Here is a 20,122-nt window from a genome sequence, read left to right as displayed (position 1 = left end):
GAAATAACTGCACAAGATTACACATTCACAGCTTTTACGTTTTGAATATTTCCGATCGTGATCATCTGAAGTTGAACTATAAATTGCCTCTTGTTTAGCTTGTTCAGCAAGCTGTCCCAAGCTTTAGAATCAAAATGAATGAATTAAGACAATTGACACAGAAGAATACTTTTATGTCATACTTAACCTGTTTCACCGTGGTGTCAAAGGTTTTTCAAAATTTCGAAAAGATTTAATACATCTGACAGATTACTCTGATTCTGAGTGTGCTGTATTTTCGTGTGTGCGTTGCGCATTCTCTATTATTATGCGCACCCCTAATTTGACGTACAGGGTTTCACTGTTTCCTGTTTTGATATATGTGTACGCAGTCAAGTCCTATACCGTATAGCTTTATAACCTTTACCCGTACCGTAAAGAAATGGTTCATTGTACACTAGAACTTACCTCTGGTAAAGTGTAAAATCAGAATATAACATGGTCTTCCTAAAAAAAGAAAACACGGGCATCATTTTCATAGATACACTATACAAGTAAAGCTGTTGCCATTTATTATTTTGAACTAGTCTGACAACTTGTCTTCAAAGACTTATTTCAAACCAATGGTTCCTAGTGTGTATGTGAAATCGATAGGGTAGTTATCTTTCATCACCTGCGGACAAGTGCATATACCTTTAACATAAATAAAGTACCTGCACTGTCCTCAAGCTGCATAAATTATATTTGATGTAATTAAGGTAACATATTCTGTACAACTAACTTAAATGCTTCATTGGCATAAAGGATGTACTGGCGGACTAGTCGTTCGTTGTGTAGAGTTGTGCCCCTTGGTATATCAGAAACCTTTTGTCGTGGGTTCGAATCTAGTTTGGCATTATATTTCTAGGTTTGTTATCACGATGCCCATGGTTTAGTTTCGACGACTTGCATCACTTCAGGTTTTTTGAGCCAACAATCCGTGACATAAAGCAATATACTCATCCAAGCGGTGCTAAATCAGACTTACTGATGTTACTGTATAACCGGCTGTATGTTTGTCATGAGTGAGTGAGTGAGTTGGGTTTTACGCCGCTTTTAGCAATATGACGGCGGGGGACACCAGACATCGGCTTCACACATTGTACCCATGTGGGGAATCGAACCCGGGCCTTCGGCGTGACCAGCGAACGCTTTAACCACTAAGCTACCCCACCGCCCCTGTTCGTCATGAAAACAATAAACTTACGTCTAGACGTATATACATGGAAAGAGTCTAGACGTATATACATGGAAAGAGTCTAGACGTATATACATGTACATGGAAAGAGTCTAGACGTATATACATGTAAAGGGTCTGGACGTATATACATGTAAAGAGGCTAGACGTATATACATGTAAAGGGTCTGGACGTACATACATGGAAAGAGTCTAGACGTATATACATGGAAAGAGTCTAGACGTTTATACATGTAAAGGGTCTGCACGTATATACATGTAAAGAGTCTAGACGTATATACATGTAAAGAAATGTTCTGTTCAAATGCGAGAAAGCAAATTGAAGGACAATATTTTAAACGTGTATTAAATGCAACCCATCCCGCATCCCTCGACCAATCCATGGATAACAATCCTCATCTTTCTTATGGTTTTGGTTTTTTAAATAAAATCTCAGCCAATTAAATAGACAGCCATGCTACAAGAACAGGAAATAAAATACACAAATTGGTTTATATTTCTAAGTCATGACATTAATTAGGTCTCTATGGGCAAGTTGATATAACGATAATGCTTTCATTAACCCAATGGGATTGGTTTTATATGATCGCGCCGAACCGAGTTAGAGAGACAGACGGCCTTTGTCATATTACCTGAACTGTCACCGCTGTCACCGTCGTGCCATCGTTGTCTGAGCAAACGATGCTGTCTGTCAGGTGCTTGTCGTTTTGACTGAATGGACCCCAGGGAGAAGACAACAGCGCTGTCAATAATCTGTTTCTCATATTTTATGCGTGACATAAGGGGCAGTGATTCAGCAGCGTAGTTGCGCTCAGAAACCTTATGTCTTCTGTTCCAACCCCGGTGCGCCTTCTTTATGTTTCTACGTTTGGCAGCTCGTTTCACCCAAGTGGTATTAACGTATAAATACAAAACTAGTTCAATAATCATGTACAAATTGCTGCTAAAATCAGCCCGTTATGTCACAAACATTAATCACTACCAGTGATGATACGAGATATAGGAGAAAGGGTGAACATGGCCTGTCCCAGTGGTGGCATCAGTTACAAACACATGCAAGGGCAAGTCAATTGCTTCCCTGAAAAACACACTTCGGTATAGATTCTTATACGGTTGTCAAGCAAGAGTGACAGCGGTATAAGAATAGGTACCGAAACGTCGCATCATATATAATAAAAAAGTTGTTATCCACAAAGTATCTTACTTTCTGATATGTTGACTTGTTTTAAACAAGATCAAACAAATCTTTAGGTGTGCATATTCTTTTAAGTGTTCGTAGAAAAAGCATCCTCGAGTGTACCAACTCAGTTGGTGATATTGTAAAACGAGGACATCTAATGGCTGGAGTGACTGGAATGTTTATCGACGTGAAGACATCACTTTCCTCCCAGATCAAGTTGACACGCCATGATGTAACGGGCATACTATTCAGTGATATACATGGGCTAAGGTCGACGTTGCAAACAAACTCAATCTTTCACCTTGCGACAACGTTTCGTACCCAATATTACAAGACGACAAAACTCAATATTCACTCAAAAGTATGAATTTTCCCTAGACACGATGGACGTTCTATAATCAGAATCTACCATTGTCAAATTGGCTTATTTATCCTGAAAGCAATGAGCAAAAGATTCCTGGTAAATCTACCTCTGGTATATGTTGGTACAACTAGACATGTGATGTAAGCTTCATCTCTAGAGCTCGTTTCAACATGAGTATCCAGAGAACCAGAGGACGTTTCCTGTCTGTAACCGTAATGTTTGGTATGTTGAAGGAATGGACGGATCTCCGGCTGCAGTGGGACCCGGATGATTATGGCGGAGTTAAGAAGTTGCACATCCCGTCCAACCAGCTCTGGAGACCCGATATCGTACTCTACAACAAGTAAGTGGTTCATATATTCAATAAACAACGTGAATTCACTTATAGCGACTGGTTTTTCTGGTTAGTGAAGCTGACAAATGACACCAGGATGCCATGAATACCTGGCGTCATCACGTGGCTATGAAGTGATATACATGTCAGTTACTGTGAATATTTCTTTGCCTTGTCAAATCCAAAACCCGCTGACATATCAGCATACATACATTTTGCGTCGATTTAAGATGCTAAAATCTATATTGTTTCAAAATTATTTATGTTGATTAATGTGAAACAGTTAAATTACGAATCGTTAAAAGGAAGTCTCACTTTCTAAATGCAAGTTTGTAGAATGTGTAATTTACCTGACTGTCATGTTGTCTTACATTAATGTCAGTTGTCTTATTTAGCGCTGTCTTGTTTAGACGAATTTGATCAACTAAATATTCTGTCGCATAAGTTGATGTAATTCTAAAAACATTCCCAGCACAATAATATGACCACTCACACTATGGATGACTCAATATGAATTTAGAACCCTTGGACATCGAGGTTATGAATGGACGTAGGGCAGGGTTAGTGGTTAAAGCATTCGCTCGTCACACCGAAGGCTCCGGGTTCGATTCCCCATTCGAGTACTACGTGCAAAGCCTATTTCTGGTTCTGATATTGTTGGAATATTCTAAAGGGACGTTACCAGATTTATTTTTCAGTGTGTAATGCTTCATGTCTGTGTATTGCAGCGCCGACGGAGAATTTGTGATAACATTACAGACGAAAGCTACGGTTAATTATAACGGCAAGATAGTATGGGAGCCGCCCTCAATCTACAAAAGCTACTGCCCCATCGACGTCGAGTTCTTCCCATTTGATATGCAACACTGCTTCCTTAAATTCGGTTCCTGGACCTACAATGGTGACGAGGTAGATCTCCAACATATGTGCGATGGAGTGGAGACCCAAAACGAAGGTCTCGTCATCACCCGCGGCATCGACATCAGAGACTACTACCACAACGTCGAGTGGGACATCATCAACGTTACGGCAAGACGCAAGGAGAAGTTCTACGCTTGCTGCCCGGAACCGTTCCCTGATATTACGTTTAACATCACGCTACGGAGACGTACCCTCTTCTACACGCTCAACCTGATCATGCCCTGCATCTCCATCTCATGCCTCACAGTACTCGTGTTTTACCTTCCCTCGGATTCCGGAGAAAAGATCACGTTGTCTATTTCGATATTGCTGGCGTTGACTGTGTTCTTTCTGCTGCTGTCTGATATAAACCCTCCTACATCGCTTGTGATTCCATTGATAGGGAAATATTTACTGTTCATTATGATCGTAGTGACTATGTCTATATTTCTGACGGTTTACACTCTGCATATCAACTTTAAAACGCCGACAACGCATAAAATGTCTCCGTGGGTTAGGAGAGTGTTCACGGAGATATTGCCTAAAATATTGTTAATTAAACGACCATCTTTCGATAAGGCGCCGAAGGTGGCCGTGAGAACTTGCAACGGGATAGAAATGAGAGAAACAGCGGCAGCGGCGGCGGCCGCAGCAAGGTCACGTGACTGGCACATGTACGAGAATGTCCGACATGGATGCCGGTCTGAGGAAATGGAAGAAGAAAGCAACTTTACCCCGGATGTGAAAGAGGCACTTAAAGGGGTCAAATTCATAGCTGACCATATGAAAAACGAAGACGAAGAAATGGCAGTAAGTACAAACCGTAATTGTGCAGGTGTTCATTTTATCAACCATCAGTTGTCTGGTGCATACTTCATTATTAAAAAAAACAGACTCAACACATAGTACTAATATTGCCAGGCTCTTTCGCATGTTCCGTTCGCCTAAATATCAAATAAATTCATGCAATTCACTTTTATCATATTTTCTTTAGCAGAATATTTGTCTGGAACTCGCTGTCCTCTGCTTTCAGGACCCTGAATTCCGAATAAATCAAACATCTTTATTTGACAGAAATGGCTTTCGATTTTTAGTTGTAGATCAAAATTGCCTTGCCATGTCTGGATTAAACTGTGCATGCAGCACCGGGTTTCAATACTGTTTTAATGTTAACATAGGCTGATTGTGTCACCATGGACGTATCTTTGATCAAACATTCATTTGTATTCCTTATTTTTGGTGCCTCTTAAGTAGAGAATTATCCCGCGGCCGAACGAAAAAAATGTTAATTAAAGAAGATATCTTTTCACATGTCACAATGATGTATGAAGATGTATTGGACAAAAAGAGCTGTATTGTGCTGATTCAGTCAATGAAAAACTTAGATACATGTTCTGACCGATGTTGAAAGAAGATGACATGGGAAGAAATCATTGAATAAACTGGTCTAGTTTCATTCTGGCCCTCGTTAAGTAAATCCGAACAAAATGTGACAAATGATCAATTAAGCCGGGCCAACAAATTAGGTTCAAACAGTGTGTTTCGGATTTCTTCCACAAAAAATCGAATGCCGATCTCGTTTCCTCGTTCCCTTAATTTTCCTTTTGGCCTTTTTAGCCAGGCGCGTTCCCGGTGTATGGCAGTAGTAATCTGGGAGTTAGGCCTCGATTCATCAATGCCAGCCTCTCAGAAGCCCCCCTTCCTCCTCCTGTGCAGAGCTGCTCGGTCGATAAGAGTCCGGAACATGGCGCATTAAAACACATTCGATTTGCCGTAGACGAGTTTTATTCTGGCGAAAGTTTTCACTCCAGTTCCGAGACATTATGCTCATACAAGCACTTGAGACTGTTTCTGTAAATCCACAGATTCATGTTTCGATGTTACTGTATTCTCTTTTCATCGTACATGGGGACCTCCTCACCAACAGGAAGCTGTTTCTCTGACGTCCGCGCTTTTCATTTGACAAACCCGATTAGACTATTAATATCCTAATCATTGGATAATTTAGTGAGGACATCACCTTGTGGACTTCTTTCACGCCATATAGTTTAACACGCGAGGCATTTCTGTCCATGTTTAGCGTAAACTGCCATAAAATATATTTAATCGTAAAGACAACGGGCGAATGTTCCCATGTTGCAGCACCTACCTAGACACGCTGATGAAACAAACGATTTCCCAAAAGTAGCTCAATAATATTCATCTCCGTTCATTTTATATAGAAATATCTCATAAGTAACGATGGTTTTTACAAAGTTTTTTGTGAAAATATTACTTGAAAAGACCTTGTGGCTGCCGATAAGCTTCGGCCAGCATATGCTTCTCTGTAAGCGTTCAGTGATTCATCTATTTTTCCTTGCAATTTCATTTCAATGTCCACTCAATATAAAAGGTCTCCAGTGGGGAAAAAGACACACGAACTGTAGTGAATGTTAGATTTGGCACTTTTCGAACTTAAAATTGAAAGTTGAAATTGAAAACGTCGAAGCTTGGCCATGCCTTGATCCAAGTCCTGTCACTTAGCGACGCTGAACATCTTCGGATGGCACCGATATGTCAGGGAGACACGACGAACTCCAATTTACGTTTGTCGTGCTCAGAAAAATCAGCGAAGCGCGTGATAGCCTGCCAATCAGGCAGATTGCTCCATTGACATTTGTTAACATTGGTTAAGTCTCGTGCCAGGACCCCGTGACTAATGGTGAGTGAACCCCACACTGCGTACCGGAAGTAGGACTGATGTGAATAGTGACTGCTGTTCAGCTGGTATTGGTATTCAATTAAAGCAACAGGCAGGCTAAATCAGGCCATTTCTTTCCACTCCTCTGGCGCCCTTCATTCTATATGCGTGTGATTTAGTCCTGCGATTGATGAAGTCTGGTGAATGTAGTTGTTATTCAAAGATTCCTCCGTTTTATACTCCTCGAATGGCGTAATTAAGATCTGATGTGAGGTGTAGACGCACGCGACGGAGAGCGTCAAAAGGGGAGATCACTCAGACTGCATAAATGTCATGACCTCATTATGATGACGCTGGTGTTGAGCATGCTGTTGTTGATCCTGATGCTCCGAGGTTGACGCGCCACGTCCACCAGTTGTAGAGACTGCATGTAAGATGCCAGAGGAGCTCATGCCTGGAATATATATCTGTTGTTTAGGAATCGAGTTTTCTCCAGCTTCCATCTAGGTTAATGCCCATACACAACATTTGCATCTGAACATTCAGACCGCTTCTGTGGTCCAGTGGATCGAGTGTCTGCCCAGAGAGCGGGATGTTAGTGGTTCGATCCTCTATCGCGCATTTTGGGGATAACACAAGGACTGGTCGGTTTGGAGTTGGATATAACTTTTAAATTGACATGGTATCTCAGTAGGTTAACCCCAGTGAAGGTCCGGGTTAGAATGAACCTTCAGTAACCCATGCTTGTCGTAAGAGGCGACTAACGGGATCAGGTGGTCAGGCCCGCTGGCATGGTTGACATATGTCATCGGTTCCAAATTGTGCAGATCGATGCTCATGCTGTTAATCACTGGATTGTCTGGTCCAGACTCGATTATTTACAGACCGCCGCCATATAGCTTGAATATTGCTGAGTGTGGCGTAAAGCTAAATTCACTCAGTCACTCAGTAGGTTAACACTATAAAGTCGGTGTTACCAGTACGAACACACAGACACGAACACACGCACGTACGTACGCCGGTATTTAAGGACAATAATCTTGATCGCTACGTTAAACCCCAATTCACGACACCGTCAGACAGAAGTATTAGCCCACGAGGCCGGGGGCAGTCCATTCATCTAACACTGTACTGGAACAGAACATCACGAGGCATCTCAATTAACTTCGTCTCCTTCTTCTTCTTCTTTCTCTTCTTCTTCTTCGCTTTGAAGAAGCTCATCCCTGAGGCACGCCAGACACCAATGATTCTGGGTTCGAATCCCTTTCTGTCTTGTCAGCATCAAACCCTTGCTAGTGGGTTTCACAGAAGTGGTAAACGTCTTAAATCTGTATCACTCCGGGCTTTCATCCCTCATTTAGCAGACATGACGTAACACTGTTAAACGAGTCATTCAAACACCTCACTCACACTTGCATTCATGGGTTGATGAGGGAACCTCATGAGTTTACTCCGTGAGATACTGATGGTTATACAAATGAAGCGCGGTATTACTTACCGAAATTGACATGAAATATGATTATCGGATATGCATTCAAATTATATTATGTTTTTATGCAAAACAACGCCAGTATTGGTTGTATTTCCCCCACCCTCAAGGGTTGTTAAAAAGGCCCATCGACAACATCAAACGGTAGCACATCTATGTGTGGAGCCCCATCTCGGTTTTATTAAGACTCAGATTCCTGTGATTTGATACGAAATAGCTGATCATGTATATTGGTTTATCGTGTTGCCGCTGCCATGGCGGTGATTGGTTTTGTTTACGTGGCGGGGGAGACTTTTGTTCCCACCTCGAGGCGGACCTCCGGCGCCGAGCTGGAATCTGATTTATAGAATATGGTTCTAAGTGGCACCACCCATGGTAGCAAATACTGATATTATTGCGTTGTTGGAAAAGCGTTTCTGATATTTTTAGTCAAGTTCTTCGAAGCATTCTAATGATTTCTTTTTTTAAAGAAAAAACTGTTGGAGTTTCAAAGTGATGACTGGGTTTTAGTTTAGTTTAGATTCTATTCAGTTGACCTTTAAAGAATATCTATTGTCCAATGTGCACCTGAAGTAGTCATGGTAACTCTCTTTTATGAATACCTTCTCCTTTGCTGCTGACATAATGTCTCATATCGCATACCTGCACTAGAGATGTATGTCTCATTGTTGCCTAGTGTGAGTGTACTATATATGTATGCCTGACGTCATCTAGTGGTGAGTGTTCCAGATCTGTATGTCTCATATGTGTATGTACCAGATATCACATTGTCAATGTGTTGTACAAGATGTAACCTTATTGTCTTTGTGTTACTATAAAGATAAGAATGTCCAGTCTATGTGTGACTGTACTAGATACATCGTCTAGATGACTGTACTAGATACTCTCTCACATCGTCTATGTGTGACTGTACTAGATATGCGTCTCTCACATTGTGTATGTGTGACTGTACTAGATATGCGTCTCTCATTGTGTATGTGTGACTGTACTAGATATGCGTGTCTCACATTGTCTATGTGTGACTGTACTAGATATGCGTGTCTCTCATCGTCTATGTGTGACTGTACTAGATATGCGTGTCTCTCATCGTCTATGTGTGACTGTACTAGATATGCGTCTCTCTCATCGTCTATATGTGACTGTACTAGATATGCGTCTCTCTTGTCATTGTCTATGTTTTCGTCTGCTCATCGTCTATACTGTACTAGATATGCGTACTCACAGATATGCGTCTCTCACATTGTCTATGTGTGACTGTACTAGATATGCGCGTCTATGTGTGACTGTCTCTATGTGTGACTGTACTAGATATCTCTCACATTGTCTATGTGTGACTGTATGCGTCTCAGATATGCGTGCGTCTGTGACTGTACTGTACTAGATATGCGTCTCTCACATCGTCTATGTGTGACTGTACTAGATATGCGTCTCTCACATTGTCTATGTGTGACTGTACTAGATATGCGTCTCTAGATATGCGTCTCTCATTGTCTATGTGTGACTGTACTAGATATGCGTCTCTCACATCGTCTATGTGTGACTGTACTAGATATGCGTCTCATTGTCTATGTGTCTGTACATCGTCTATGTCTATGTGACTGTACTAGATATGACTGTACTAGCATGTGTGACTGTACTAGATATGCGTCTCTCACATTGTCTATGTGTGACTGTACTAGATATGCGTCTCTCACATTGTCTATGTGTGATACTAGATATGCGTCTCTCACATTGTCTATGTGTGACTATCACATCGTCTATGTGTGACTGTACTAGATATGCGTCTCTCACATTGTCTATGTGTGACTGTACTAGATATGCGTCGTCACATTGTCTCTGTACATGCGTCTCTCATCGTCTATATGTGACTGTACTAGATATATGTCGTCTGTCTAGATATGCGTCTCTCTCATGTGTGACTGTACTAGATATGCGTCTCTCACATTGTCTATGTGTGACTGTACTAGATATGCGTCTCTCACATTGTCTATGTGTGACTGTACTAGATATGCGTCTCTCACATTGTCTATGTGTGACTGTACTAGATATGCGTCTCTCACATCGTCTATGTGTGACTGTACTAGATATGCGTCATTGTCTCACTAGATATGCGTCTCTCACATTGTCTATGTGTGACTGTACTAGATATGCGTCTCTCACATCGTCTATGTGTGACTGTACTAGATATGCGTCTCTCACATCGTCTATGTGTGACTGTACTAGATATGCGTCTCTCACATCGTCTATGTGTGACTGTACTAGATATGCGTCTCTCACATCGTCTATGTCTGTACTAGATATGTCTCTCACATCGTCTAGATATGCGTCTACATTGTCTATGACTGTACTAGATATGCGTCTCTCACATCGTCTATGTGTGACTGTTCTAGATATGCGTCTCACATTGTCTATATGTGACTGTACTAGATATGCGTCTCAGATATGCGTGTTTATACGTTTATTTGTGAATGTACCAAGTATGTGAGAGAGAGAAAAACGGTGTGAAGGACTGGAGGTAAACTCATTAGCGCAGCACGCAAAGGCCACGTGTTGAATTCCCCGAATAGTTACTGTACGTCACATACCAAGCAAGAAACTGTGTAATACCACATGATTTCAAGGTGTGTTTTGAAGATGATTGGTCTGTATGATGTTATTATATAAGAGTCAAATGACCAACCATACGGTATTCATGGAGGGGTGGTCAAATGACCAACCATACGGTATTCATGGAGGGGTGGGTGTGTCTCTCTATGCCATAGAATGACGGTGGTGTTTGGGGGGCCAGGGAGCACATATTATGTGAGCAAATCCGAAAAATATGCTGTATTGGTCTGCCCTCCAGCTTCCCATAGATAAAAATGGAATGAAGCATAACATACCACGAAGATATTGTAAAACTACAAATACATATCTAATTGAATGAAAAAAGTAAGGAACTCGTCTTCACATTTGAAAAACATCGACAATGTGTTATTTCTTTGAGTTGTCTTTACCTGATAAATGTTTGTATTTGATAGTTTAAGCCGAATGATATCTCATTATTTCCGGGTTAGAATATTGATCTTCAGTAACCCATGCTTGTCGTAAGAGGCAACTAACGGGATCGGGTGGTCAGGCTCGCGGACTTGGTTGACATATGTCATCGGTTCCCAATTGAGCAGATCGATGCTCATGCTGTTGATCACTGGATTGTCTGGTCCAGACTCGATTATTTACAGACCAGCGCCATATAGCTGGAATATTGCTGTATGCGGCGTAAAACTAAACTCACTCATTATTTCGTTAGTGTTCAGAGATCAATCATAAACCAATTAAACTTCGTATATAACGAACTCGCATATAACCAAGTGACAGGTATCACGAACTATTTGGGGGGCGGTGGGGTAACCTAGTGGTTAAAGCGTCCGCTCGTCACGCCGAAGACCCGGGTTCGAATCCCCACATGGGCACAATGTGTGAAGCCCATTTCTGGTGTCCCCCGCCGTGATATTGCTGGAATATTGCTAAAAGCGGCGTAAAACCATACTCACTCACGAACTATTTAGGGCCCAAGGCACCTACTATCTATTTTTATCGCAATGCACAAACTAACGAAGCAACTAATTAATGTCAGTGGTCCCTTTGAGTTGTATAACTATAGGCTACTGTACTTGCAGACCAATGTGATTTCAGTATATGTGTTTATACATGTGGGGTGATATATGACTTAGACAACTATTATGTTTAAATTCTAAATCATTGGAAGTAACACTTTAATTACCTGTGTTTAACTAAATAAATCCGATCCGTGTTATAGCAAACAGGCCCGAGACGGTTAATAGCCGTACATCCAGGTATATCGCTCACTGGCATACGATACATACAGCCGGGAAAAACATCACGTGATGGCGGCCATATTGAATGTCAGGTTTTTTTCTACCTGATAGTATCACAATCGTTGAACATCTCCCAATAGCCAGCTCACTGGATACACTCATGATAATAAACCTTTGAACGAAGGAAAAGAGGTGCTTTTTATCCACATATCCATATGTTATCGCCATAATCTTCCGGTTGCTATGGTAACTAAGACCTGTACCACGTGGTCGAGGGTAATAACGAGAACAAAGTCCGACTGTATAAATCCCCCAGTTAGAGGATCCGGGACCTTATACATGAACTCTGTCGAATATATTCCCCTCCTCGTGTGCTATTAGCATGCCTGTGTAGACAATCCGTTTCGCAAGACCATGGTCTCTAACACCGAGATGAGTTGCAAGTCTGAAATAGCATGAAATATGCAGACAGCTCCAAAGCATAGATGTTGTCTTTTGTACTTGAATAACTATCCATTTCTGCATAATTCTAAATATAACATCAGGTTAAGTGTTTCAGTAAATGTTAACTTATCTTTATCTTAAGGAAAACAAAGTTGAGTAAATCTGTTTAATGTGAACTTGACCCGTACCTTTATTTATTGTCAGAGAGGCACATTGTTTCATTAGGGGTTTATTAAAAAAATTCCTTATGTAATTGAAGACCTTATGAACGTACCTAAAAGAATGGAGAAATAAACATTGGTGTCCAAAACCGCGCCTAAAATGGAAGAATCTTTGCTCTTGACGATGATTTCAGTTAAATGTTCTTTGTAGTACATACGCCACTGTTGTGATGTTATAAAATAACTGGTTAACAAAAAACAATAACACTGCCTTTAAATCAAGTTCAACTATCATGTGCAGTTTGAAATGGTATTGTAATGAAACACCGATTCTTCAATCAGATACAGTTCAATGTTTTGCAGCATTTCATGTCGCTTGGAGAAGATATGTGGCGTATTTCCTATATTTCTTGTAAACTTAACCTTTTTACACCAAGCTCCTCCTGATTAGTGTTTCGTGCCCGTGTTTATAGGGCAACAGTTGACGTTAAGTTCACCATTTGAGCGCCGACAGCAGTTTCACGATCTCATCACTACCCAATAAAGAAAGCCGTGGAATGTTGAATATTTTCTTGTAGTCGAGATGGTTGAAGATACCTTCGACGTTGATGCCAAAAAAATCACCAAATGCATTATATCCTGAGTGGTTGATTGGGAACTAGTGGCATTAACGTAAATCAAGGGTTATATGTTAGTTGAAGTTAATTCAACCTAGCGTAGTTCTTTCATTGCAATCGTTGATCCAATTTCGGTTCGGTGTATCTTAAACAGTTGCTTATATGCACACCTTACCTGTCGTAAGAGAATCTTAAATTAGATGTATATTTTATATATTGTACTTGGATGGGGTACGATGGAAACAAAGTATTTGTTAATACCTGTACGTCAGCAACTCACGCTTGCCGGAAGTGGCGATTGACGGGGTCAGGTGGTCAGGCTCGCTGACATGTTTGACACAAGTCGCAATCCCATTTGCGTTGATCGATGCTGATGCAGTTGATCACTGGATTGTCTGGATCAGATGGCCGTCATATAGCTGGAATATTGTTAAGAGCTTCCTTAAACAACAAACGGGGCGGTGGGGTAGTCTAGTGGTTAAAGCGTTGGCTCGTCACTCCGAAGACCTGGGTTCGAATCCCCACATGGGTACAATGAGTGAAGCCCATTTCTGGTGTCCCCCGCCGTGATATTGCTGGAATATTGCTAAAAGCGGCGTAAAACCAAACTCAGTCAGTCAGTCAGCTTAAACAACAAACAAAAACAAAATATGAACTGTACTTGGGTGGGATCCGCTGGTGCAAGGCAGTTTGATTACAGCTTCTACTCGGATTGGGTCCAGCGGACACATGGTGGTTTGTTTATGAATAAGTACAAACTGCACCGCATGGTCCGAAACATGATTTCAGGGGTGGAAATAACCCATTGCCCGACGTCCGAGTCCAGTGTTTTTTGTCTGTTGGGCAAGCTAATTTGTATATCATGCTGTACCGGCGTCCAGTTGACATTCCAATGTTAATCATATTCTATATTTAAAAAATCACCAAGAAAACCGGTATAGCGGAAAAATTATCAGGGCAAGTGATTTTACATGTGTCACTCAACCGGAGTACAATAGCAATTTTAAAAATTATTTCCACCCCTGGACTTGATTGGGATTGAGTGGTCAGTGTTTTGTTGTGAATGCTATACCAGTTCCCAACTTTTACCCGGAAGTAATGAATGAGTACTGCTATGTAAAGTATTTGAATCACGGATTTTCAAATACAAGTTTGCTGTCAGACTTTTACAGTGATACAAACTTCAAGCACTTGTATGGGGTGCAGGGTGTTGTTGTATCCGCCGTTGCCCAGTAACAACCTAACCCGTTTTCGGTATTATGGGCCCTCAGTGTCCCATCACACAATGTGCCCTCAGTCTCCCATCACACAAGGTGCCCTCAGTCTCGTATCACACAATGTGCTCTCAGTCTCCCATCACACAATGTGCCCTCAGTCTCCCCTTACACAAGGTGCCCTCAGTGTCCCATCACACAATGTGCTCTCAGTCTCCCATCACACAATGTGCCCACAGTCTCCCATCACACAAACTGCCCTCAGTCTCCCATCACACAAGGTGCCCTCAGTCCCGTATCACACAAGGTGTCCCCAGTCTCCCATCACACAATGTGCCCTCAGTCTCCCATCACACAAGGTGCTCTCAGTCTCCCATCACACAATGTGCCCTCAGTCTCCCCTGACACAAGGTGCCCTCAGTGTCCCATCACACAATGTGCTCTCAGTCTCCCATCACACAATGTGCCCTCAGTGTCCCATCACACAAGGTTCCCACAGTCTCGTATCACACAAGGTGCCCTCAGTCTCGTATCACACAAGGTTCCCTCAGTGTCCAATCACTCAAGGTTCCCACAGTCTCGTATCACACAAGGTGCCCTCAGTCTCGTATCACACAAGGTGCCCTCAGTCTCCCATCACACAAGGTGCCCTCAGTCTCCCATCACACAAGGTGCCCTCAGTGCCCCATCACACAATGTGCCCTCAGTCTCGTATCACACAAGGTGCCCTTTGTCTCCCCTTACACAAGTTTCCTTCAGTCCCGTATCACACAAGGTGTCCCCAGTCTCCCCTTACACAAGGTGCCCTCAGTGTCCCATCACTCAAGGTTCCCACAGTCTCGTATCACACAAGGTGCCCTCAGTCTCGTATCACACAAGGTGCCCTCAGTCTCGTATCACACAAGGTGCCCCCAGTCTCGTATCACACAAGGTGCCCTCAGTCTCGTATCACACAAGGTGTCCTCAGTCTCGTATCACACAAGGTGCCTTCAGTCTCCCATCACACAAGGTTCCTTCAGTCTCCCATCACACAAGGTGTCCCCAGTCTCCCCTTACACAAGGTGCCCTCAGTGTCCCATCACACAAGGTTCCCACAGTCTCGTACCACACAAGGTATCACACAAGGTGCCCTCAGTCTCCCATCACACAATGTGCCCTCAGTCTCCCATCACACAAGGTGCTCTCAGTCTCCTGTTACACAAGGTTTCCACAGTCTCCTATCATACAAGGTGCCCCCGGTCTCCCATCACAACAAGGTGCTCTCAGTCTCCTCTTACACAAGGTGCATTGCTTCTTAAATCCATCATTTTTGTACTGTTTGTGTTATTAAATCCTGTGGAAACCTAAACCCGAGGCGATTATATAAGCGTGATGTATATATATGAAAGAAACTGTGATATGGCAAAAATACGCTTCTCCATAAACAGTGCGTGTGCGTTAAATCCTTACATTGTACTCATGGGATGAGTGTCGTGACGAGTATACAACCCACGAGTATATTTACAATGAGTGCACCATGTGCTATGTGATACTGATAACACACGCTACGAAATACCCCTTCTTCTCTGACCCGTGATGTCTGGGACAGCACGTCTCCACGTAAACGTATTTACTTGCGATCAGATGTATTATGCGTGCCTCATCCCTTCCCTCCTCTAAACATACGCCCACAATTTTCCTACGTATATGAGTAGCACGAACGCCAACATACTTTGTTCAGATTGATATTCCGCACTTCGGATATCTTATATACGCCTTTCCAATTCCACTCTGCAACAAACAGACTAATCCACCACTTCACTACCCGTGTTGTATTGTCACTTTTGAAATCTGATTTGACGTCAAACTACGTGTCTTCGAAAATGTCTTCAAAACCCTCTCACCACATATTCCATCCCAGTTTTACTGTACGAAGTGTCCTCCCATTTCCCGTCCTATCACACAAGGTGTTCGAAGTCTCCCATCATCCAAATTGCTCTCAATATCCTATCATACAAGGTGCCCTGAGAAATCCATCACACGAAGTGCGCTCAAACTCAGAAGGTGCATTCGTCTCCCCTCGCACATGGTGCCCAATAGGGTCCGTAAGTAGGTCGCGGCACTTTGCGAGACCTTAGTGCTTCCGGTGACAAACAAAGTTTCATACCTTTTCGAATGGTCTCATGGTTGGTTGTCAGTAAGAATCCGATAAGCTTTGCAGGAATAACAAATTTCCGATCTAACCATCCCCAAATTAGCCAACTATTACGACTGTCAACAGCAGCGGCCGCCAAACATGGCTGTACACTTGGTCCGGTCTAGTAAAGTCATATTTGGCGGTCGCGAAATTTGGAACCAGAACTGGTTCTTGAATACACGCTTGCTACCGGAAATAAGCTGGGCTCCGTCTTGCATATCGCAAGATGGAGCGCGCGAACGGAGCCGGGAACCAGCTTAGTGCCTGAAGTAGCGCCTCGCTATCACACAGGGTTTTCACAAGCTCGTATCACACAATATGCCTTTTGTGTCCCCTTACACAAGGAACCTCTCTGTCTCCCCTCACACAACATATGCCTAGTCTCTCAACATAGAAGGTATACCCAGCCCCTCATCCCAGCTACCTTCCAACTAAAGAAGTGCCTCCATTAGCAAACCTGTATTGATAACACGCGATCGTGTACGTGGTGGCTCCAATGTTCCATCACGCAAGATGTCTCCAATCTTCAAACAGTTTTTCCAAGTCCCAGTTTTCCCAAGTCTTCTGTCAAACCGCATGCTGCCAATCTCACGGATCACTTCCATTAGTCCATCACATTGCTCACACACAAACTGCTGGAGACTTCTGGTGTAATGACTTCCTTTGTCTTGTGAATGATTACCACAACTGATTAACACTGCAGTCAACATGCACACAATACGCAACAAAATGTCTGTGAGATTTCCACGCTACATTTCCTGCAATTAGAATGCACATCATGGCTACAGAACTGTGAAACTCAGTTGCATGCTCTTAGCTGAAAACACTAATTGGATTCAATTAGGAATACTTTACAATCTTATGATTACACTGGAAAAATCGCTGACCTTCGATTGTATTACATGCTATGATCAAATTCATTCTTTGACGTGATTGCTTTGAGACAGGAACCAGTTCATGCATTAAATCTCAATAATTCATTTGCTTTCGCAGAGGCGTTATCTTTAAAGATTTAAATATTCAGTTTTTCTGTCTATTATTATTGATAAATATACATGTATTATTCCTATATTTTTCTGGATAAATATGCATAACGTCTAACGTTCTTTGTTTTGTTTTTTCAGGAAATCCGAGATTGGAAGTACATCGCCATGGTAATGGACCGCTTCTTTTTATATATATTCACTACTGCAACTTTCAGCGGCACTCTCAGCATCTTCCTGTATGCGCCATCGCTGTATGATGGACGAGAACAAATGGAAAGAGAAGACCCCAACGCAACTTGCGTATACTAGTTGTCTCCCTTGTGCATAACTCTTTTTGTCAGTGTGGGTCAAATCGTGATTGGTGTTGAAGCTTAATTATGCACATGCAAGTCCGAGAATCATTCTGCGAGGCCGGTTCCAAACCAGTACAGAGACGCTTTGCATTCATTTAATGTTTCCAATATTTTTCTACATAAGAACCATTGTAGTTTCATACAAAAATACCGGCAGCATCCAAGAATTGGATTAGACAGCATTTCAACAAACAACAAAGGGAGATTACTCTTGTGAAAGGGAGATAAGTGTTCACACTGCCAGGAATAAGTCTTCTGTCTGTATTATCCTGGGTTAATATGAAAAGCATTTAATTATTTCATGTCTTTTTCTTTTTGTGCATAATATCATAAAAGCATTTAAGTTGATTGCATCGTGATTTATGTATTTATCTTGGTAATTGCTAATTTTGTTGATCAGTTTGGGGTTTTTTCATGTGTACAGATTTGAAATATTAATTATTGCACCGTTTGAATTCATATGTTGAATTGTCCATAGTTTATCATTGACTGTCATTCCTTTTGTAAAAAGACGTATGATAATTATTTGAGTGTCCCATTATGACACACGTTTCCTCTGCTTAATTCACCGTGTGAACTGCTGGTGTTAACTGAATTCAGTGTGTCATTGTATATATACGCGCCGAACTACTTTTTGGTAATGGTTATACAGTAAGGCAACGGCCTCACTTTCATAATAAAGCCATAGATAAAAAAGATACTCTTTGTTTGAAATTATTTATATTATGTGTACTTGCATTTGCCGAACAAGATTATACTTGCTACATTGTCATTTTCCAGATATGATATACACCATTTTATGTAATTCTAAACTATCGGGCGGCGGGTAGTCTGGTGGTTATTGCTTTCGCTCGTCACGCTGAAATATACTGACGTACTTAAGAAAGTACACACCTGGTGTTTTGGGACTATTCCCATTAAAACCATAAATGTTTTGCTAGCAATGTTGTAATTGGGTACTATATCTGTGGTGTTTTGGAAACACTTGCACAATGTTTGTGACAATGCAGAATCAAAACACTTTTTAAATATTAATGCTGTTTTAAAGAAAATATTTTACCAAAGAATCAGGTGTGTACTTTTCTTTTCAGTTTATTCTCCACATGGGTACAGTGTCTGGGGCCGATTTCTGTTGTCCCATTTTGTGCGTAGTAAAACCATCCTCACTCACCCACTCACTCACACATAACAGAACTGTTTTCCTTGTTTAAAATACGTATAGATGATGAATGTAACAGACAGCAGTGTTCTTTTTATGGTGTGACCGCCTCCGTGGTGTAGTGGTTAGAGCGTCCGCCCGGAGAGCGGAAGGTCGTGGGTTCGATCCCCGACCGCGTCATACCAAAAGACGTTAAAATATGGTACTTGTTGGTCCCTGCCTGGCGCTCGGCATTAATGGGTACATCAAGGACTGATCTGCTCGGAGTTAGTAGAATGTGTCTAAGTGGGGTATTCATGCTTCACTGCGCCATGGTATCTCAGTGGGCTAGCACTATAAAACCAGCTTCAGTCTGGACTAGTACAAGCAGCCGCACATACACATACACACGCATGCACGTCGTCATATGAGCGAAATATTCTCAAGCACGACGTTAAACCCCATTTCACCTCACCTCACCTTTTTATGGTGTAAACTGATACTGCAGAAACGCACGTGGTGTTATGAACTAAAACCATAATCTATTACTCCACGATGACCTACTGAGATCACCATAAGGCATAATGCCCATGTCACAGGAACATCATCATATGTATAGTATCATGCATTTACACAACACCTGGTAACGTCATTTCATAGTGATTCATAAACATGCCTAGGCCAATGATATACTGAGAGAAACAAACAAATGAACACAGGAAAATCCATGCGTTCCTTTAATATTTTACAGTTTTCATCACCAGCTTTGAATACGGCTGTGGGAGGAAATCTGAGAAATAAATAAAGGAGCACTGAAGTGGTGTTTCCTTATTTGTTTCCCTCAGTCTATAATCGGAGTCATACGAGAGGCTCAGATTTTAGTAGTGCTGTCTTGTTATAATGTGAATGGATTGGTCGTACATTATCAAGACTAAAGTCACATCCGTCGACACATGCATCCCACGGGTGTTCGTACTGTTCAACTGAACGATTCAGAAACGACCTGGGTACCATACCAGGCACGGTTTGGACCATATTATAACTGATGCTGT

The 20,122-nt window shown here is 41.9% G+C and overlaps 1 protein-coding gene across 1 annotated transcript in view; it reads left to right on the top strand.

The window, feature by feature from the left end:
- The window catches only part of LOC124289704 (acetylcholine receptor subunit alpha-L1-like), a 66,213-nt gene extending 47,581 nt beyond the window's left edge, over positions 1-18,632 (top strand). Inside the window, exons 3-5 of the mRNA XM_046726336.1 lie at positions 2,994-3,103; positions 3,823-4,804; positions 17,718-18,632. Of these exons, the coding sequence (XP_046582292.1) occupies positions 2,994-3,103; positions 3,823-4,804; positions 17,718-17,888 (1,263 nt within the window). The 3' untranslated portion in view covers positions 17,889-18,632. The remainder of the gene's footprint in view (positions 1-2,993; positions 3,104-3,822; positions 4,805-17,717) is intronic.
- The last annotated feature ends 1,490 nt before the right edge of the window (positions 18,633-20,122 follow it).

The sequence above is a fragment of the Haliotis rubra genome, unplaced genomic scaffold, assembly GCF_003918875.1.
Source record: "Haliotis rubra isolate DU_JTF1 unplaced genomic scaffold, ASM391887v1 Scf112, whole genome shotgun sequence".
NCBI classification, from domain to species: Eukaryota; Metazoa; Mollusca; class Gastropoda; order Lepetellida; family Haliotidae; genus Haliotis; species Haliotis rubra.
This window is presented reverse-complemented; position numbering and strand designations above follow the sequence as displayed.